A 22,862-nucleotide genomic window follows, 5' to 3' on the forward strand; every position below is an offset into this window, starting at 1 on the left:
CAAGTCAAAAGAGTTTTCAACTCGATATATCATACTTCCAATGTCTGCAGCGTTTGCATCTCCCATTCTACAGACATTTCTCAGGTCTGCAATGTCTGATCGCACAGTGCAGAGCAGCCCTACGGTCCTGCCCTCAAAACGCAGTTTTTACGTTTTTTGCGTTTTTAAGAAAGTTTTTACGAACCACACAAGTTGCGCTCAGCCGAGCGATTGCCGCCACCAGCACCCAACTCACTTGTCTAGGTAAAAACGTGGCTAAATTTTTCAGGGTAAAGGTATCAAACTTCGTAAAATTTTACAGAGTGCATGTATGTTACTCCACCGATATGTGCTATTCATCATTATATATTTAATTATATTAAAAAATATAATATAATATTTATTATTATAAGTTATAATTTATTGGTTACAGTATAATTATATATTTTAATGTAATTTGTAATATAATATCTGTGCATCAGACATTAATATAATAGAAAAATTTTGTCTAGTTCCAATTCCTCGAAAGAGTAATTGAAAAAGAAAATCAGATACCCCATTAGCATTTTTTTAAGCTTATTATTTATTGGGTGAATCAAAAGACCACAAGAACTATTTTGCAACTGACAAGAACACGGTACAAAAAAAAACTGTTCTTCCTATGCAATAATTGCCTTGATTTTCAATTTTGATTGCCTTTCATTTTGAACGAAGGTTGCCCTTCATACCGAATGGTGGTTACTCTTTGTTTTGGATGTTAATCTCCTTTTCTTGCCTATCATTCTAAATGTGGGTTGCCTTTCATTTTCATTTCAACTGGTAGAGTTTTTCTTACATTTTGATTAAAGATTCCATTTCATTCGGACTGGAATTTACCATTCACTCTGAATAGCAGCTGTTTTTCACTTTGAATGGCAATTGCTTGTCATTCTGAATGAGATACTTCTAAGTTTGATCATTATTGACCTTTAATTTTTGAATAGAGGAGATCCTTCATTTTGAAGGGAAAAAGCCTTTAAGTTTAAGCAGATGCTGCCTCGAGTTGTGTTTAACCGGAGGCAGTCGAGGTTAGCCGTTTTGCTGATAAGCCCAGTCGCGATTTTTCGGCTTAAGGTCAACAATGGAAAAACTAACAAGCTAGGGACCGGCATTCACCGCCAGCTATGTAGTTAGCATTGTATAACGGATGAATTTACATGGAAAAAGCTGATTTTATTAATTGTTAACAGAGCAGCTTCGTTGGGTTGTTTTTTTCGCTCGCATCAAATGATAATTATATATAATACAAACATACTATTGGCTAGTAGGAAAACTACAATTTTAAAAGATTGACAAGTTTGTAAGTGCAGGTAGAAATTTTCTGTAGTTTAGTAACCTAATTTTGAAAATTGAAAAGCTATGATTGCATCGAAAACAATACTAAAGGAGAGATAATTTTAACTAGTCTGATTACTGATCTTGTGCTATTTTGATAGGATTCGGTGTCTACATGTTTAAATTTGTCTTAAAATTAAGTGATAGTACTATTACTTTGAAATTTTTTCTAGTGGTGAGATATTATACATGGAACTCAGTACGGACGATTCTATGACGATAGAGACTGAGTAAATTAAATGTTAGATTTGCAGTCCGTAGACTTTTCCGTTCATTTTTCTGTGGCGTGTTTGTGGCCAAATGCCCGAGTCTAAAGTTCCGATAATATTTAACCGACTTAATATTTTCATGGCTTTATAATTTCACCACATGTCAATAAACGTATAAATACTTATATATAAAAATTTCATGAGAATTCGTAGCTTCATTGTGAGCTCACACCATAGTGATTTCAACGTCGACTCGATAACTACGGTTAAAATAATGTACAACATTGATTAAAAATGCTAACAAATCTCTAACAGTTGGAATTATATGCGCATAGCAAGTTAACTTGTAATCAAATTTCATGAATATATTAGGTTTTTATTGAATTAATCACGCCGAGATCGACGATCTACTGAGTTTCTTCGAGCCGACCATGAGTATATAAATTAAACTTATCTCACCTACTAGGATTTTTTATAGCCAACAATTGCAACGTTTTTCTTCGTGAAATTACCATTTAATTTGAACGCAATAATGAAACTGCCATGACAAGTCTCAGGGATGGGGACCTTCACTTTACACACATTCACACCCAGTCTTTTATAAGGGTTATATGTCAATTCTGTGCACAAACTAATCATGAAAGTTTTGCTAACCATAATCTTATTTATGATAGTGATTTAAAGTAATTAAGAGTTTGATAACAGCACAAAATGTTTCGGGTACGAAGGCTCTGACAGGTGTCAGCGGCCCACAGGTAGCTTACCTCGAATGCTAAGTCAGCACTTCTCCTTTATGAAGATAACCTCTGCAAAGCGCTAAGCGAAATAACACTTTTTATCATCATTGAATGCGACAAAAACTAGCAGCTACAGTTTTCATTCTACTCATTTTTGGCTTTGCAATAGTTATTCATAATCACGACTCGACCAGAGGTGTCTGGTAATGAGGTTTACGAGAGCGCGCTACCTACAGATGCACTCCTCACGACGGCCTGGCCCACACTGACGGAAAAAATCTTTGTTCTCGTTATATAGTGAGGAAATTTCCTGTTTTCCCACGTAATTCTTATTTGGTCGAAAAATTAATTCGGAAATAGTTTTAAATATTATTTTCTTCGTATAACTTATACAAAATATTGTTCGTCTCACAGCGAAAAATATTCGTTGTTGTTTGTAACTGCGTGAACTTTAACAAGGATAAAATTTTCAATTAATTTGATTTTGAAAATTATTTCAATTTGAATTTTAATTTTGGCTACACAAAATTTTTTCACTAATATTTGGATAAAAAAATTGAAATTAGTGAAAAGAAAATAATTCAATGAGATTAACTTTATTTTATAAATAAAGAAAATTATTTCCTATATTTAATATTCTTAATATTTTAAAAACTCTTGCTTCTCTCTTCAGACGAGATGGTTCTTTTCTCGGTCGACGTGTCTCGCCAGCCCGCGAATGCTGGAATAAACGTTTGAAAAATTATTTAAACTTTAAGTCCCATCACATTATTTACGGCAACTAAATAATTTATTTCTACAATATTTTCTGCGATCAATAATAGTGATTATTACTTGCAATAATAATGTAATAAGATGATAATAAATAATAATAATATTAATAATAATAATAATAATAATAATAAATAATAATAATAATAATAATAATTATTATTATAATTAATAATAATAATAATAACAATAATAATAATAATTAATGTTCAACGAAGTCACTGCAGTCAACGAGAGATGCAATAATTGGCGATAATTTAAAATCCATTGACAGTAATATCCTTATTAATAAAAAATTACTGAATGCACAACAAATCCAAGCGCATGAGCATATCCACAAATAAGTCGAAGAAATATACGTTATGAATACTTTTACGCACATTAAAATGCAGCTTTAACATTAAAAAATCAGTAAACAGTTGCAGAATTTAAGATTTTTTGTCGTCTGTAAGACACACTTCTGCAGTTTGTATTAATTCCCTGAGGAATCATGCGTGTAATGAAATTGCGTGCAATGAAACCGTGTCTTTGCCCCGACATTTAACTTTAAATAAATACTTAAATAATAAAAATTACAAGGGAAGTAATTATCACTTTTTAGATAACTATTGTGCAACATTTTCATGCCTAGATAATCAGCAATTTAAAGATTACTCGAAACTTTATTAAAATTCGGAATCAAATCTTACAAATCGCACATGAAACGTGCACATGCCGTACAAAAATACTACAGAAATTTAGGAATTTGTTATCAACGTTATCGATTCACTGTATCAGAAGAATCGCAATGATCCATCTAAATTTGTTAAATTACTGTTATTAAATGTTACTACAATTAATTCAAACTTACAATTAAATAATACTTATGAAGTAAATACCTCAACTTCTACATACTTTCAGTCTAATGTGAACATATATTCGCAGTTAATTAATTGACTGGATCTCATATCACATCATTTATATGCAGCTCCGAGCGTCCACATTTGCATAACTGCGAACATTCACTCTCAGTTAATCGACTGGAATTCAGCACATTTAAAGTGTCCATCCCGGAGGCTCTAGTTCCAAAAGACGAGACGAGAACTCAGTCATGTTCAGCAGCCTAGAGGCCGACTCCTCCCGATATTTAGGACTGATCTAAGCCGATAAAGAGCGGCCTAAGGGCTCAGAACTTGATCGATATTGGCCGTGGATTTCCAGATTTATTGGCAAGTCTGATCACTGGACTTGGAATCACCATAATTCTCCGTAAGACATCGCCATAATTCTCCGCGGATGACTTAATTTTCTACATAAGGATAAAATTACATAATAACAGCGATTTTTCCTTTGTTTTATTGTGGTTAACTCCTTTACTACGTTTATCATTCTTTATCATTGGTAACATAATACGGTATGCATCACCACACGATTGAAAACTTGACCCGCAAGAAACTTCGATGAAATGTAAACGCTTTACAACGAGCATTAGAAAGGTACGATACATTAATTAGAGACAATGTATAACTTGAGAAAGATTCCCCCGTTTTAATCGGCATGCCCTACTAACGATGAAGCCTCCAACACATGAATTAGGATTCAGTAATTCAGTAATGAATTAAGATTCATGAATTAGGATTCAGTAATTCCTAATTCAGTAATGAGTTAGGATTCAGTTAGGATTCAGGTTGAGAACTGCTAACCCTCTGGCAGGCTTGGCAGGTTCCCTATGGGATTCTATCACTATACGTTGACTCATTGTACCTCCGCTCGTAAATGTAATATCAATCTGAATTTTTTCATGCTTATCCAGCTTATCTGCACCAAAGAAATTTATCTATAGAAATAAAATATACTTATAACATCAGTTTTGAATGAAGAAAATGTTGTGCATCACTGTTCATTTTGCATGCGACTTGCCTAAATTTATGAGACATAAGGAATTACTTAAGTGATTCATGTCCCATTATAAGATCTGCACAGTCGAGGATGATATTTTGACAGGATCAGAGAGTCAGGATATTTGAATGAAACTAGCTTCTGGTGCTAAATACGACACTTGACAGATTATTTCACTAGGATAAATTTGAGGTTTGACGCTACTGAAGGGAGCAGAAAAGACATATAGAGGACGATCTAAAAAATTATTCCATTAGCCCTCAAATACTACCAGAGATTTAGAAAATTTCTTTGATCATTCTCTGGAATTGGAATTTTGCATTTAAAATTGGTGATAATTACATAACATTTACTTAAAAAATCAGAAATTAAGAATGTGACTAGACGGAACTTAAATATATAGCAGATGTAGAATAAAATTTTTAAACATTTTCAGAAATTGAGAATTGTGAGGGAACTGGTAGAAACATTTGAATTAAGTAAAGGAAGGGATAACCATAATAACCTTACAAAAGCATTGGTGTAACCTTTAGAATCAAATGCAGAACAGAAACCGCAAAACGCATAATTATGACAAATGACAGCGCAAGGTGCAAAGGCCGCCCCCTGCCGCCTGGGCCCCAGGTAAAATAATTAGAAATTTCAAGGGCACTGATATAAAATAATAATTTCATAGTATTTTTAAAATAGTATAGTATTAATATTATGTAATAGAATAATTTAATACTATAGTAATGGGGCAGGTATTATAACAAAAATACAAAATTATGAATGAGGAAACCACAAGACACTGACCAGCAGGCAAGGGCCGCCACCTACAGCCTGGGCCCCAGGTCAAATAATTAGAAATTTTAAATAAGAGCACTGATATGAAATAATTATTAAATAGGGCAAGTACAATCATATAAAAATTATATCAAGGTAGCTGTAATAAAATATTAATTAAATATGTCATGTATAATCATAAAAAAATATGAGTGAGGAAACCACAAGACTATTACCAGCAGGCAAGGGCCGCCCCCAGCAGCCTGGGTCCCAGGATGTAGAGCAGCAGCGTCGCGGCGGCCGCGTAGAGCAGCTTGCGCTCGAACATTGCCAGCACGCGCGACTGAGCGTCTGCTCGTGCAGTAATTGCTTTATTTAAGTCTTGGTAGAAACTTTATTTAAGTGCTGTTAGGAAAAGTATCTAGTAAAATTAATTTAGACAATTATTTAGAAACAGTATTTAGTGTAAGTATTTAAAAATGTTCAAGAAAAATATTAATTAAAGATATTTAGTGAACCCATAATGGAAGTGAAACCAAAATTATTTAGTGAAAGAATTTAGTAAGGGTATTTTTAAAGGATTTCTAGCAAGGGCTGGTCTAATCCAAACACTGAAGGCCGATCACTATTGAAGACCAGTCAATATATAGTGACGCCCAATCACTCTAAAAAGCCAATCACTATTTAAGGGCAGTCACTTTTTAAAGCTTATCATTATTTCCAGCCGACACTCCTAATTTCCTGAAACAAGAAACGGAATGCAAGTTCTGATTGCTAAAATCAACATCGTAATGAATGTTAATCACTGATTTTCTTACATTGACTTTCAACATTTTTTTCCTTTGTTAATTTATATTATAGTGTCAAAAATGTATCCTTTCCATGACTTAGCCTTGATAATAAATGGTTGAAGAAAGCTCTTTAAAGTGGCAAGTTAGGCGAAGGAAATGTTTGTTAGGCAAAGACGCCGCTGTTTGCTTGCCTCGAGTTGACTGGAAAATTTACTTCGAAGAAATTCACAGTGTTTGCTGTCGCTGGGACAGAGCACATTGGCATGGTAAGTACTCTCGCCAAAGTAGCACACTCAATTTTGGACTCGAGATTCCTGAGTCACTCAAATAAATGGGAAAATAATGGAAATTTTAATTTTCTAATTATCAACGATTTGAAGTTACGTGTTTTCGAATAATTTCGGTATGTGTTCATTTGTAATTATGAATAATTCACAATTACTTAGAGTTTGAAAATTAATTGTTCCTATTTATCGGCTTAATATTGACGAAAACAGCTTTTAAAGAACACCTCTTACAAAACGATAGGCCCAGAGGAACATTAAATCATAAAATACTATTACCTCAGATGTACAAAATTACATAGTAGCAGTACTCTTTCTGTAATTTTTCTGCAATTGCAATCTTTCTTTTTGTAATTTCCTGAAGATATTCATAAGAATATCTACTGCTGTTAATGTAATATTTATACTATTAGTACAATAGTCGGCCTCCTTACCATGCACCAGCACGCAGGCATGCCAGCCCTCGCCACTGCTTGTAGCGGCCGCCACACAGCCGGCGTGAGGCCGGAACGTGAGCACGGCCGAGTGTCGGCACCACGGCCGGCACAGCGCCCCTGCCGGCCGCTGCTCCTGCAGGGAGTAGCCTTCCTCGTCCTGCCACGTCACCGAGTACCTGGGAATGCAAGGTCGTCATTGGGACGTGGGAAGGCTCTTTAATGTATGATTCCTGCTGATATATGAAATATACTTAAATTATCCTCTAGATGCCATTTTACGCTACGTTTCACCTCGATGAATTTAAGTTACCCGATGACTTTTCCGTTCGGATGCTCCGGCGGTGCCCAGGTGACGTCACAGCGCCAGTGCGTGCCTGGCGCCTCAGTGCGGCACCAACTGTCGCCGGGTGTGGGTGGTCCTGGTGCTGCTCCACGAGTGAAATATAGTTAGTTATAATTTTTTATTTCGTTGTGTATTATTCCCATGTATAAATAATGCAATAAATTTTGTTGATATTTTGTTTGTTTATTCTACTGTTGATTTGTATGCAAAAAATTTTGTATTATACAATAATTTCATTGTATAATAAATTGATAAACATGCTTAAAGTTCATTATAAACGACGTTCATTTTAATTATAGTACGTAAAACTGTACAAATAATGCATGTCGTTTGTGAAAGGTCCTAAGGATGTAACTGAAAGAAAATTCATGTTGAACCTTGCTCGGCAAAACTAAGAACGAATTAAATATTTTTGGAGGACTGTCGAACGACTCGATCCATGAATCAATGTTTTTCAATGAAAGTACGTTAATGATATTTTTATCTAATTTGCTCTTAGAATAGCTATCCTCACAATATCAGCTCTGCTGGCAAAGTTTCTTGTTTTGAACTTGAACAATAACACGCTATTGTTCGAGTTCAAAACAACATGTCAGTCATTGCAATCAAAGGTTTTCTCAGAGTTGACTTACGACGAGTTTCGTTCACCAAAAATGATTTCCCTTCGGCACTCGCGAAAATGAATGGGTAATATTATCCCAGTAATGACACATTATTACACTGATACACTGATACCTCATAAATGGGTCAGGGTGACCCACACAGGAACAATAAATGCATTACTACCTCGACAAAAACTCACTCATAAATCATTTACTCAGAGCGCGCATTGAAATCAGATATCCTTCTAACCTATTGAAGTCTCCCTTGCTAAAAATTTATCTTTTTTAAACTTGGCAATTTTCTTTTATTTTAAATTCTCATAGAATTTGTAATTTAAGTTATCAAGTGATTTTATCACTCAAACTTTTTATAAAAAAATTCATTCTATATTAAAGTTTTTGCGACACCTGCTTCCAACGTGTGCACCACATCACACCGCGTGCTGTGCTCGGTCCTCCGCTGGTCAGTCACGCAAATTTCGTAACTGAAATAGAAAAATAAATTTAATTTAAATCAAACATATCTCAGGCGACAAAAATATGAAACTAAATTTCATACAGAAATTTAGCGGGAACATTTTTTCTCGAATTGAATGAGCGGTTAGTACATTATGTATAATAATAATAAATAAAATTCTTATTAATAATAACTATTAAAAATTGTTAAAAAAAGTAGAAATAACAATATTATTGATAATAACAAATAAATAATGAGTTTTAATATTTAATTAAATAATAAGTGATCTAATTATACCGCGTAGCAGGTCTCAGTCCCCGGACGAGGTGTCTGCTCGAGACGAGGGCTGCGGTCTCGTGGCCGGGGTGGCCCACGGCCCCGTCCACCCTCCTCCACGAGACTTTGAAGGACGCGTGGCCCTGACCATCAGTGGACTGGTGATGGCCGGTGGACAGACGCTGCCAGACCACTGTTATATTGGTGGCAGACACCGGGCCAAACACCAGGTACAGAGGATCTGGCAACAAACATTAATGGCGCAACGGGTCTGGCAAAAATCACAAATGGTGCAAAGGGTCTGGCAACAAACACAAATGGTGCAAAGGGTCTGGCAACAAACACAAATGGTACAACGGGCCTGGCAACAAACATAAATGGTACAAAGGGTCTGGCAACAAACACAAATGGTACAACGGGTCTGGCAACAAACAATCTGGCAACAAACACAAATGGTGCAACGGGTCTGGCAACAAACACAAATGCTACAACGGGTAAAACGGGACTATCCACAAGCAAGAAGAATTCAAGTGACACACCTAGTAAGTCAACAAACACAGATAATTTTAACCAAGATTCCTTTAATTGGAAATAGTTCAGTACAGCTTCATCATCAACAAACGGCTAATAAAGTCATTGCAATCAAAGGCTTCCTCTGAGTTGACTACGAGTTTCGTTCACCAAAATTTATTTCCCTAATTATCTTTACATACAATACGAATTCTAATTTCTCTACTGCACACGATCAAAATGCGAGTTAATTGTATGACAAATCATTATATTGATTAAGAAATAAATTCTCAAAGTTACTATATTCACCATGATTCGTGTTTAGATCTTTCGACGGCCTGGGTACGGTGAAGTAGGACTCTGTCGTTGTGATGTGACCGCAGGCATCGAAACCTTTAACTTCTACGCGGAACTGAGAGTCGAACTTCACTTCGCCCGTCAGCTGAAGCGAACTGGAGTTCGGGTCTAAGAATTTTTGGCGTCCCAGTTCCCGGCACGTCATCTGGAGGGAAGGTTGAATTATTTAGCTCAATCAAAGTGAGCGCAGGTAAATCATTAATAGTTAAGTCTGAATGGAGGAAACATTAATGATGGGAGAACGTAGGAGGCGAAATATTTGAAAAACTATAATTTTAATACTGTTAATTATCGGATCTGCGGTTGCGTTTTGTTTTAAGGAAAATCAAGAACCAAATGAAGTTGATTTTAAAATCTAGAACTTTCAGGATTTCAAACGCATTGTAGAGGAACGGTGCTCTAAAAACTGCGAGCAGATCTCAATTACAGTTTAATTATTTATTGTGATAGAATTGTTTAATATAATAGTTTAAGTTAAGTTTAAGTTTAAAGAATAGTTTAATTGTCTATTGTGAAATGTAGCTGTTAGTGCATGTGTGTAATAATTAATAAAATAAATTAACAAATACGTTCATCATAAAATTACACATTAGTAGAAGTTTTTTTGCACCTGGTCTGAATAAGTACATTGCTGCCAGGCGACCGTGACCTCAACAAAGGTCTGGACGGCAGCCCATGACAGGTTGATGCGCGGGTGAGAAGATGACGCGTCCGCTGTCGCTGAGACGGTTAAGCTCAGCGCTGCAACGCCGTTCAAACAAACAAACATAATTCATTAATCATTCCTAAAAAATCCTATCTCATTTATTAACGTGATAATATACTATGACAATTACTTAGACGGTTAGTGCTCGAATAGTTAGGATTCAAGGAGCAATTAGTTACTGGTTCGAAACTGAGCTAAGCTGTGAAAATTCTGGTCGAAATCGGCGCGATGGCCAAATGTTAAGAACAGCAAGCTCGAAACAGTGAGCTGCGTACCTGAAACCCAGCGAGCTGTAATAAATTCGCAATGTCTAGAGCAGGCCTTAAGCTGAAAACTATGAATTATAAATTATATTAAAGCAGCAATAACGGATATATCAGGTAGCATACAATAATTTGAAGCCTGAATGATCCATGTTATTTAAAAAATAGGCACTGGCAAAATATTTGGTTTGTTTCATTACATTCGTTCAACCTTAGATTTGCGATTTCAGCGTTTATAATATTATTAATTAGGCAGTACCATTATATTAATAATTATGGCGTACTATTAAATTATTATATAGTCAATTTATTATATTATTAATTAGGTCGTACTATTACATTATTATATATGTAGGTTGACTATTATAATATGAGGGCGTACGCAAGTCGCCGATTCTCAACATCGCGAACATTAAAATTTGCGATATAAGAAAAGATTTTCTGCTCGTGTTGACGAATTTATCATAATATAAATTGCGTCATCAGGTAACATAAATCCCTAGATTATTTAAATAAATCCTCATTGACGAGCTGTTTTCTCTACAACGATTCATATAACATGACAGTTGATATTCGGCAACAATTCTTCGGTCGCAGCATTTTCCGAAAAAGATTTCACTTCATGAGAAGCAAGAAACTTAATCAGGTCAATGCTACTTTGACGTATCTAACCATTTTCTATGTTCATAGACATTTTTATTTAGATACTACGAAGTTAGATAACAAATTAACACAAATTAATCGCCAAAATTTACATTTACCCCGGTCATGTGTGTGGCGTTCTCAGGAGGGAAACTTCACAATTTAAATTCAGACCGCAGACATGATATTGCATGCTTTCGCACAGTTTTGTTACATTCATATGGATAGAGGTTTATCAAATCTGAAAATTCTTGCTGAATTAATATGCAGGCATATATATTAACCAGGATCCAGGAACTACATGGGCACCCAAACGTAAGTTCCTACACGTAACGTAAGCCTGTCTCCTATCATCGAGGGTTGAAGAGAGAATACAATAATTAATAAAATAATAAATAACAATAATATTAGAAAAAATAATAATAAAGCGAATTTTTAATCCGCATTGTATTGTAAGTTTACGAAAAATTAAAAAATTACGATAGCTCAACAGCAGAACGCTTATTTATTTTTACTCTACTTACATTCAGTAAATGATGAGCGTGACCACAGAAGAGTCGACAAAATAATAAATAATAAAGTCATTTCCTTATAAATACTACTAATAAAAACAATAAAGGAAGCAATCAGCAGTCAATAAACTTTCACATGTGAACACTCATTTCTTAATAAAAATGTGACAGAGGTTCTTCGTTACCATAAATCTTTCAACGTATATGCAATCCGCAACGAATAATCATTTTAAAAATTATATTCGGTCTCTAAAATCAAGCCAGAAAAGATGTATATAATTCAGACCGGTCCGACACTTCAGCGAACTCGCGTGCGAACTGGCCTGCGGACTCGAATGCAAAACCTAACTTCAATTTCAACTCAACCAGCCATAAATCCATCAATAATGAACGGATTTCATTTAATTTTGAAAATTAAGTAGATATTTTCAATAATTTATGGACGGATTTATTTCAGATTTTTACATCAATTACTTTTTTTAATGCCACAAAATACTGAAACTTGACCTGACTAGGTCCTAACCTGCGAGGTGAACGTGAAGTTAGGGTTTCCGTATTAATAAAAAAGTAATTGATGTAAAAATCTTAAATAAATCAGTTCACAAATTATTGAAAATATCTACTTAATTTTCGAATTTTAATGAAATCCGTTCATTAATGATGGATTTATGGCTGGTTGAGTTGAAAATGAATTTAGATTTTCCGTATTGATAAAAAAGTTATTGATGTAAAAATTTGTAAGAATTCCGCAAAATACCGATATTATCTACTCATATTTCAAGTTTGACTGAAATCCGTTCTTTATCGATTGATTTATGGCTGGTTGAGTTGAAAATGTTGTTGGGTTTTCCGTATTAATAAAAAAGTTATTGATGTAAAAATCTGAAAAAAATATTTCGTCCACAAATAACTAATATTATCTATCTATATTTCAAATTTAAATAAAATCCGTTCATTATTGATAAATTTTTGGCTGGTTGAGTTGAAAATGAAGTTAGGTTTTCCATATTAATAAAAAATATAACTCAGTACTCACAGCAGTGAGTGACAGAGAGAGCATTTTCTCGTCGACGAAAATTTGAGGTCACGGACGGATGGACAGACGGACGGACAGACAGACGGACATGGCGAGCACAATAGTGCATTTTTTCCATAATTGAGAAAATGCGCTAAAAAGTTATCGATGTAAAAATCAGAAAAAATGCTGTCCACAAATTACTGATATCATCTACTTATATTTCAAATTTGAATAAAATCCGTTTATCATTGATGGATTTATGGCTGGTGAGTTGAAGGTGAAGTTAGGTTTTGTAATCGAGTGCGCAGGCCAGTTCGCAGGCGAGTTCGCTGAAGTGTCGATTCGGTATAATTCAGAGTGAACCTGAATTACTTTTTATAATAAGAAATCAACAAACCAGTATTTTCTAGTATTTTAACATTTCAGTTCTTAGATCATTGTGTTACAGTTGGCCCAGCATTCAAACACACTGTGAATTATGTCAAATGCACCGTACCACAGGCTAGAAATGAATCAAACAATGTAGCTGGCCCCAGACTGAAGTAACGTAATCAACGTACTCGTACGTACTTGGCGTGCCGAACTGTTATCGTGATCTCAACTCCAATATAGAGATACTCAAGTTATCACTTAGAACATCAAGTACTTGGGAGTAATTGTTATAATCCGTAGTTTTCATTTCTAGTACACAGTATCCGTGGTACATGTACATATAACGTGTTTGTTTTAAGGTCAAAGCAAAATTAAAATCAGTGTTAAATGGCTTAATTAAGGGGAGCGTCTAGGGTAAAATTTTGGATTTCGGCTTTTCCGGTTTTTAGTCTCATCTTAAAGCTGACATTCTGATCTATCCAACGGTACCAAAACCATCTCTGTACGTTGATTTATGCGTTCACGACAGATCATGAAAGGGAGGGGGACGGGCGTTTTTCTAATTTCGTTATAGTTTGGATTTTATTCCGCAAAAGGGGGGGTGGCGGGGGGGAAAATCGAAAAATTTTCAAAAAATTTACGAAAAATGCTCCCACACCCACAAAAATGAGAAATCCTAAAAACCCTCGTGTTGCGTTTTAGATATGGTCTTTACGCATCGAATGATATGTGTCTCAATGTTGTAACTTGAAAATCCTAGGAGGAGATAGATTTCTACGGAACCCCCTTTTTTAGCCGTTTTCTAAGAATTTCACGTTTTCTTTCATTTTTTTCGAAAAATTCACACGAACAAAAATGTCTTAGAATTCTACTTTACATATGTGTACCAAGTTTCAGAGTGATTCGTTCGTAAATAGCCGAGATAAATTTTACCCTAGACGCTCCCCTTAAAAAATAATTTTGTTCAATTCACTGCACGAAAAATATTTTTTAACATATATTAAGAATAAGTCTGTTACAAGTTATTTCCATTTTATTTGCCATTTCATTAGGTTTACACATTTCACCGCTGTGCAAAAGATGCAAGATTTATATGCCCGACCCTTCCCGCAGAAATACTTTTAGGGTAACAACCTTTACTTCCGGGTTAAAATAAATGTAAACAAAACGACGCAATACATGGAAGTGATGGATGGCGGGTCGTCCGTTGCATCACTCATTGCTAGCTAATTTTTTGTTTAATTTGCAATGAATGCCATATATCAGCAACTAGAAGTTGTAAGTATCACCATAAATATATCAAATTACTTTTATATAATTTTTTATTTAGTATAATTCCATTATATTGTAAGTGTAACATGTAAGACTTTCGCCACCTTGTGTACCTATCATTTGTCAATGATTTGATGAGCACGTGGTGAAGTTCTAAGTTCTAACTTCAATGCGCTAGGAAAATTGATGATGATAAAACATATTATTATTATTAGAAATATATTGCTTGCTATTTCATGATGAAAAATTTAATTAATAATCTTTTTTGCTAATATGCCAGGAAAAATTTTGTTTGACTTGCCTATTAATTTATTTTTAAAAATGGTGAAAAGTTTTTGATGCTGTTCTAAAGTTTTAAATATAGCAAAAGGGATATCAGTTGGCCCTTCGGGCCTCAGGGTAATTTGGGATACCCCTAAAAATGCATTTACAGTAGAACCTCAGACCTCAGTTACCTAGTAAAGGCTCCAGTTAATAAATAAAATCAATTGACAACAATGAATTTTGATTACATTTACCTTGCTCACTGCTTAGCAAAAAAAAATAATAATTTTCACTTAATGAGAAAATAATGCATCATTGGTCATTACAAAATTGTGCATACAATTTCATAGATAGAATTGTGCACCAGGCAACATAGAATGAAAAGTAATCAATCTGAACTACAGTTTATTTCTCCAAAAAATATGGTTTTCACTAAAATATTCCTTTCAATTTTAGGTATGTTTTTTACAATCTTTTTGTATTAGGGTAAATGCGGTAGGGTAAATGCGGTAGGGTAAATGCGGTATATTCCGACACTTTAAGGACGCATCGAGAAATGAAAAACTATTAAAAAAAAACGTATGCGTTAGTGTTACGTAAGTTCTGTTGCCTTCACATGACTCTCAAAACACTTCACTACTTGTCAGCAACGATGATGAAACGTCACAAAATGTTGCCATATTTATTAAAAAGCCTTTAGAATGGAAACCTACCAAATCCCTATATTCCGTCACTTTGTGTGGCAACATCCGACACGTGGTGAGTCGTATTGCGTCAGCGCTTAATGATCTCACTGGGTAGCATGCATTGTCTCTCTTTGGATCTCAATATTTTCCTGCTAGATGGCCAAGACCTAGTGTTTTGGCAGTAGTTTGACGCGCAAATGTACAACGTCACCATTTCAACCATCAACGAATGCATGGAACTAAAACAAAGCTTAATATAAAGGAAAAACTAGAGAGGTGACGGAATTACCTACGATGTCGGAATATACCGCATTTACCCTACAGTGAATTACCTTGACTCAATTTAAATGGTGCAAAATTACAAGCTGTCCTTGATCCTGTAAGCTTACAGTTACAGAAGAAATGCTATATGGCTGCTGAAATGAAGCTTGCAGTGGACAAGGTCATTGTCAATGCTCAATGGCATGTCCATAGATATGGTAATATCACATTAATAATATGGTTGTGTATGGATAAGGTAATATCATATCAATAAAGAAAAACGAGTAAAAACCACGGAAAATGTCATTTATTCTACATCTACATAAGAAGAGGAGGACTTCAGAATACTGTTAGTAATGGTTTAAGTGCCCCTTGTTGCCCTATTCCCAGGGGTAATTTGGGTTTTGGGAGGCTATTATTTTGCATCTGGCACCTTACAAATAGCATTTGGAATTTTTTTGGAGCTACCATATCATAGCCCTAGCAAAGATCTTTAAAATGAGTCCAAGTTTGTTTATGACACGTTTCAAGGTAAGAAATTTTTAACAAAAAATGCACTAAACTGTCCCTTTTTACCCCGTTTGGTGGTATGTTCAAGAAACTTATTGTGATAATGAGAATTCAGTGTATAAGAGAAGAGTCAACTACCACAGAATCAATATACACTGTATATGTATATAAATGTGCAATATAAGTAGCAAACCATCGGTACTGCTATGTCCAAAACATATACTAAGAATATAAATAACATACTTTAAAGACAACACTTCTAACGAATCCAGTGTCTCCAATGTTACAGATGTAGAATGAATTTCTCATTTAATTTTCGAATATCAACAAAATTAAGTTTTCAAGCTTTTTAATACATAAAATTTTGTTTCGAAATTGTTTATTCTGTCAATTAATACATGCATTGTCTCCAACTTTACGCAAGTGTGCAAAATTTCAGATCAATAGGATGAGTAGAAGTGTGTTAAATTTTGATTATAAGATTTGTAGCAGACAGACAGACAAACAAACACATATGAAGTGAAGTTAAAGAAAAGTGTTATAAAGAGATGAAGTATTATTTTGTTCCATAATATCATGTCTTTGGTCTACTTTAAAACTATTCAATTTTCCAGGAAGTTGAGAAACATCAAGTTGAAGACGTTGTCCTAGCTCTATTTCACACTATTTTGTTGCATCGCTCAAGTGGGAAATTCCATTACCAGGCGGATGACAGCTACCACATCAAGGAGCTAGCATTTGAAGATGTTACATGCAGCAATCTTCAGTTGACCTATGTGAGATACCTGTACATATTTTTTTCAATAATGATTAATCAGTTTGTAGCATGTGGGAGACATCAACTGGGAAGTAAATTATTGTAGTTGAAACTTATATACATACATAAATGCACTCTTTGTGATTTTATTGGCTCTGTGAGTGTTCTTTGGAAAGCAAATAAAATTACATGAGTTGCAGGAGTTGTGAAGATGTGTGTGGGAATGAAAGAAGGAATATGCTACATTAAATAAATTGAGCAAAATTCTCAGCTTGACATTTTAATTGAAAAAATATAACATGAAAAGTCAATGAAGATGAACTTGAAGGCTCAGGAAGCTTTAAATTCATATTTTCATGAAAAACTATTATCCTGTAAACAATTTTCCACCTGCTTGGCTTAGCCGATATTCCTAGAGAATGGGAATTTGTGGCTTGCTAGCTATATATAGGAAAGCCATTCTGGGTCATTAATCTGAACTAGTTCAATCTCTGGTGTGCAAGGCCTCAACATCTCTGAGAACTCAACCTGTAGTCTTTGGCACTTTACAGTAATGTGGCAGTCTATCAGATGTATCAGTGTCCTATAATAAGGTTAGAATGACAATTTTCCCTACTCTGTAGATTTCTATTCTTAATTTATGCTTATATGAGAGCTCCATTTGCAGTTGGATGCTCACCTTTAAATATAAAATATTTATTCTTATATTGACTATTTAGTGAACATGATGCTGGTTTAAACTTTTCAGACATCATGATTTCAGTAATACTCATTTTTTGAATTGAGCCATCACTTATCATATATTTATCTCTGCAGAATTATGTATTTATTTCTGTTTATTCCATTGTAAAATTTATTATAAAGTTCCCTCTTGCCTGCAGGTGCGATGTCAGTCAAGAGAACTTGACAGGAGCCTCCGAAGCCAGGTAGCTGGTTTTGTTAACAAGATGGGGCAAGCTGTGGTGCCTACAAGTGGAAAAGTATGTTTTAAACTCTGAATGAAGTTGCCACTAGCTATAACTAAAATATTATTATAATAATTCTTAATATTACGGTAGTATTATTTAGTTGCAGTGAATAGGTACTTTTTGACTGAATAGCTTTTTTTAGAAATTTCTAATTTCTGCTCATGCCTAATAATTTACAAGAAATTACCAAAAATTGGTCTTGCAAAAACAAATACAACAGCAATTAACAGTTCAGTAATAGAATAGTGTTATTTTTAATAATTTCATCTAGTTGGTATGATATATTTTTGATGTGCAAATATGCAAATAAACCTTAAATGATATAAAAGTTTCACGTCCCATAGATGAAAAAAATTGAGACTGTGTATGTTACAAATCATTATTTTTGGTCTTTATCTATAGGCATTTTAAAACTGTTTTTAGTTCTCTTCATGTTCAGGTGGACAAAATGCATAAAAACTGTTTTGTACAAGTTGAATGAGTAGGTACATACCGGTATGGATTATGATAGCCCTTTGTTTAATTTGCTTCCTTCTCTATTCAGGTTGCACTAGAGTTCTATGAAAAGAAACAGAAGAGGTGGCCTCTGGGGGGTGAGAACAGCGTGGCTTGGGAGGTGTGGAACGTTCAGCTTGGCGTGACCCAGCCGTCGTCAGGTTAGCTCATGTGGTTGATGAAAACTGAAGAATCATCACCCATGTTGTGACATGCATCTTCATGCCGAAGTAATGGCTATAAGTACATAATAATTACAATACAGCATGGTATGATGCAGCCGTCATCAGGTTAGCTCGTGTGGTTGCTGGAAACTGGAGCATTTTCATCCATTTTTTGCCCTGCATCATCATGCTGAAAAAATGGAACGTGCCTCAAATGAGTTATAATTTCGATGCATGTTGAATTAATTTAATATCAATGTGACTAAAAACTATACATTTGATGCAATTTTTGTTAATTTTTTTGGCGCAATTGATTGATCATTAATGTTGGTTGCTTAGGTGATATCATCTGGAAGTTTATGGAAGATTTTTTAGAGGTTTTTAATGTACATTCTGTACGTTTTAATCAATCTTTAAGACAATGAAAATATTGTGCATAATCTTGCTAATGAAGGTATAGTAGTTTTATAAAATTATTATTTGGTGTAGAAAACATATGCTTTATAAAATGTGAAATTTTAATCTCCAAGAGATTTGTTGAGAAAACAATTTTTTCAATTCATCTCTCTAGGTAAAATAGGAATGTTTGTAATAAATATTTATGATAGAGCAAATGGTAGTTTTTGTGTTTCTATGTGTTAGCGTTGACTGTCAAATTTAGATTCTAAATTTTCTAGAAAAAGTAAAAAAATATAACTCAGTACTCACTGCAGTGAGTGACAGAGAGCGCATTTTCTCGTCGAGGAAAACTTGAGGTCACGGACAGACAGACAGACAGACGGACGGACGGACATGGCGAGCACAATAGTGCATTTTTTCCATAAATGAGAAAATGCTCTAAAAATTATACTGTAGATAACTAAAGATGTTTATTTCATAGTAATGTTCATTTCGTCGAGCCCTAAGCTCCAAAGAGCGCATTTTCCTTGTGTTTAGCTTTGACTGTTAAATTTAGCGTTTGAATCATATAGGATGATGGAAAAAAAAATTGTTGACTAATTAAAGTGTTTATTCCAGAGCGATGGTCGTTTCGTGAAGCTCTGTGCTCTAAAGTGCGTGAGTGCATCTGGGACATTCTGCAGGCTGTGCACCGACACGACTACGTCCCACCTAACCCCACTCACCTCGAGCTGGGCAACGTGTATGAGACGGAGTACAGCGATGTGCAGCCTTACCTCTTCAAGGTGATACCTACTTTCTCACATTTAGAAATTCCGCAGAGAGAATCAATTCAGCTATGACTCAAGCTTAATCTATTTTATTAAAAGATTTTCTGTAAATTGGTACAAACACGTTATTAACTATTAAGGGGAGCGTCTGGGTAGGAAACCATCTTGGTTATTTACAGACGGATCACTTTGAAACTTGGTACACATATTTCAAAGAGAAAAATAGACGGTTTTTTTTTTCATGCCAATTTTTCGATTGGCTGCTTTCTATGAATTTCACTTTATCTTTAATTTATTTTAATTTACACAAATAAAAGCCTTCTCTTTTTTTATTTTACATACATGTACCAAGTTTCAAAGTGATCCGTCTGTAAATAACCGAGAAAGTTTTTTACCCAGCCCTTCCCCTTAATGTTTCCTGCTCAAGTTGCCACTAAAAAAATTATTGTGTCAATGATGTACCAATTCAGTTACACTGTTTACCGATGATAAACGAATAATCTGTGAATTAGTTTCAATTTTATCGAATGTTGAAATTGTTGAAAATTTCAAGAGTTCTTGGTTGCAGGTGAACTATTCCGTGACGCCCGGCCAGACGACCAGCAACTCCGTCACAAGCACCGTCACCAAATTGCTGCGCGATATCTCAACCTCCTAGGGACATTCACACCAACCTTATAATCATCTATAATGTTACTGCTTGCTTGGCAACGATATACGTGAAGTTCGTTTTTTAGCAACGGAAATTACCGAACCAGTAGGAACAGAGTTTCTGTAAAGAGTGGTTGATGTTTTTTTAGCCTTGTGTGTCCATGAGTCATATATATAGTGTAGCCTACGAATTAGATGCAAGACCGAATTACATCAGTGCTACCGGTGTGTCCCAAAGCAAGGTTGTATAGCGGTTTCTTAGATCTGCAGGTCTTATTCTCATATATTTTTTCTAAATAGGATTTATGGAAGATATTCCTGTCTTGGCGTTTGTCTTCAATGTGTCCACATGTATTCTGAATTGCATTTGAATTTTTGATGCAGATAATGTTATTCAATTTGTCCAGACTACAGCAAGCCCAGCTGGAAACGTTGTCTTGTACTCCACACGTTATACAAACGTCCTTGAACGTTGCTTAGAGGCGGTGTGTAGAACCAACTCCAATTCTTCGTCCATTTTCTGCTCGTAGGCACAATTATAGTATGAATCTCGGTGAACTATAATACTAATTACAATCACATGCTAGTGATTTTCACCGGTATTTTCCATTCATTATCTCCTCGTTGTGAAGTGATAAAGAGCTGTTATTTCTAAACGTAAAACGCCTTGCATGATAGCCACGTTTTTGCTTGCACTTTTCTTTTATTTACTCTAATTAGTAAATTATTTATTTCATAGCTACCGCTCCACTGCCATTAGGGCTTGCTTCAGAGTAGGTACTTCTATCTTTTCAATGCACATGCGTTGTACTCAGCCGTGTGGTAACAGTTGTCAAGCATGAAAGCTGTTGTTTCGGGCTGCCCATGATGAAATTCTTATACTCGGGTCCTTTGCCAGCGAGATTTATTGATATTTAATCTCGATGGCAACACTTAAAAAATTAAAAGACGTTACCTTGATCGCATAATCTTGAATAAGATTTTGTAATATGAAGCATTTAGACTAGACATGGCTTTTCTTATATTCAACATAAACTGTTGGAATGAACTTAGAACAAGCAAATAAGGCAACGTCTCCATCATGTGACCGTTTAACTGATGTACTAAGAAAGTGATAGTCAATACAGTACAAATATCCTTCACCGCTGCTCGTGTATCTCTAGTGTGCTGGAATTACCTCTCCAGCTTACGTATGCTTTAATTTATATACTTTCCAATATTCCTTATTCATATAGAAGCGAGGAAACAACTTGCAAGAGTGAGACACGGGCTTACCGCACGCTAGTTTGCTGATGCGATTGTGCTGTCGCCATCTTGAATTAATGTCTATTAGGCCTGCTATTAGTCAGTGGATTTATTATATAAGAAATGTAGGTATATGCAGTCTGTTAGACACACTACAATGATCTGCTATATTGTGGGTCGAAGGATTCTTTCTTTATCGAGGAAGATGCTTATTTTAAGCTTTTAATCTAATATAGTTGGAAGAATGTCTTTGGAATGACTTGAATTTCATGACGACTTGGTCTGTAATTACTACGCACTCAGTTTCGTCTCTGCTGTAACCATTTTCAATTGAAAGATTGAGAGAATTGATACTTATGATCAACCCTTGTACGTAGCAGCTCACTGAAACGTCCTTGCGCTGCCATTGGACTCGCTTCTCTAACACAAAACATGCGAGTTGATGACGCTATATCTGCTGTCTGCGTCGTTGAATCATCGTTGTTCTGCCATTTTAATAGCTAAGAATAGTTTTCGTTTAAATTTATTGGATATTTGCAATGTATACGTCTCATTTTTGTTAATAATTAGAACAATGCAATGGTCGGCACTAGCTTCACGTAAGGATTTTTGTGTTAAGATAGGCTTACTACTGTATTTGCCTTCATTGCTCAGCCAGTCGCCAACTTGCGTACCAATTGTTGCCGTCGGCACACAACCGACGTACTATATACATTCATTCGTTGTATATGCTTCCTGTCATGCACTAAAATATCTGACGTGAAAACGTTCCCCAGCTCGTTTTAGCTAGATTCTACATCGAATACTGCTAATTATATGGCAGAATTTAAACTTGGCTCTAGGGCCAAAGTAATCTTTCAAGCCTGGCGTCGAGGCTGGCGTTATTTCGCGACTGTTTGTTCTCACGTTGATGTTCCACTGAAAACTCTGTGAGTAAGCTCGAGTCCTCTCCTAGCTTGTAAGCAAGTCGATTTTTTACATTGGATGCATTATGTGTATACTATTAGAGTCTCCACCACCTGTTTCTTCTATTTATTCTTTGACCTTTCAACCAAAACATCTGGACAACTATGAATACATTTGCGAGAATTTCTCAGCTTCTCAAGGCACGCGCAGATAGCTATGTTTATTGGAGCT

The 22,862-nt window shown here is 35.1% G+C and overlaps 2 protein-coding genes across 2 annotated transcripts; one reads left to right on the plus strand and one right to left on the minus strand.

The window, feature by feature from the left end:
- Window positions 1-2,957: 2,957 nt before the first annotated feature.
- Window positions 2,958-12,142, minus strand: LOC108674296. Its single transcript, XM_018162232.2, has 9 exons — window positions 11,906-12,142; window positions 10,381-10,511; window positions 9,723-9,915; window positions 8,925-9,144; window positions 8,579-8,655; window positions 7,536-7,650; window positions 7,223-7,401; window positions 5,950-6,064; window positions 2,958-3,020 (listed from the first exon to the last, which is right to left on the minus strand). Exons 1-9 carry the CDS (start codon window positions 11,964-11,966, stop codon window positions 2,969-2,971), a joined length of 1,143 nt encoding a protein of 380 aa, XP_018017721.2. The 5' UTR covers window positions 11,967-12,142; the 3' UTR covers window positions 2,958-2,968.
- Window positions 12,143-14,428: 2,286 nt separating this feature from the next.
- On the plus strand, window positions 14,429-22,749 carry LOC108674313 (autophagy-related protein 101). Its single transcript, XM_018162252.2, has 6 exons — window positions 14,429-14,561; window positions 16,891-17,052; window positions 17,915-18,013; window positions 18,546-18,657; window positions 19,678-19,844; window positions 20,398-22,749. The coding sequence occupies exons 1-6, from the start codon at window positions 14,532-14,534 to the stop codon at window positions 20,485-20,487; spliced, it is 660 nt and encodes a 219-aa protein (XP_018017741.1). The 5' UTR covers window positions 14,429-14,531; the 3' UTR covers window positions 20,488-22,749.
- Window positions 22,750-22,862: the final 113 nt, after the last annotated feature.

This window comes from Hyalella azteca, unplaced genomic scaffold, assembly GCF_000764305.2.
Source record: "Hyalella azteca isolate HAZT.00-mixed unplaced genomic scaffold, Hazt_2.0.2 contig3122, whole genome shotgun sequence".
NCBI lineage: Eukaryota > Metazoa > Arthropoda > Malacostraca > Amphipoda > Hyalellidae > Hyalella > Hyalella azteca.

What these genes read in the sequence shown, in the direction of transcription:
- LOC108674313 (XM_018162252.2), top strand. Translation starts at nt 14,532, where the DNA reads ATGAATGCCATATATCAGCAACTAGAAGTT. An exon ending in GCAATCTTCAGTTGACCTAT is followed by an intron (nt 17,053 to 17,914) that starts GTGAGATACCTG and finishes TCTTGCCTGCAG; the next exon opens with GTGCGATGTCAGTCAAGAGA. An exon ending in TGGTGCCTACAAGTGGAAAA is followed by an intron (nt 18,014 to 18,545) that starts GTATGTTTTAAA and finishes TTCTCTATTCAG; the next exon opens with GTTGCACTAGAGTTCTATGA.
- LOC108674296 (XM_018162232.2), bottom strand. Translation starts at nt 11,966, where the DNA reads ATGACTTTATTATTTATTATTTTGTCGACTCTTCTGTGGTCACGCTCA. An exon ending in AGATCTAAACACGAATCATG is followed by an intron (nt 9,145 to 9,722) that starts GTGAATATAGTA and finishes GTTTGTTGCCAG; the next exon opens with ATCCTCTGTACCTGGTGTTT. An exon ending in GGGGCGGCCCTTGCCTGCTG is followed by an intron (nt 3,021 to 5,949) that starts GTAATAGTCTTG and finishes CGTTTATTCCAG; the next exon opens with CATTCGCGGGCTGGCGAGAC.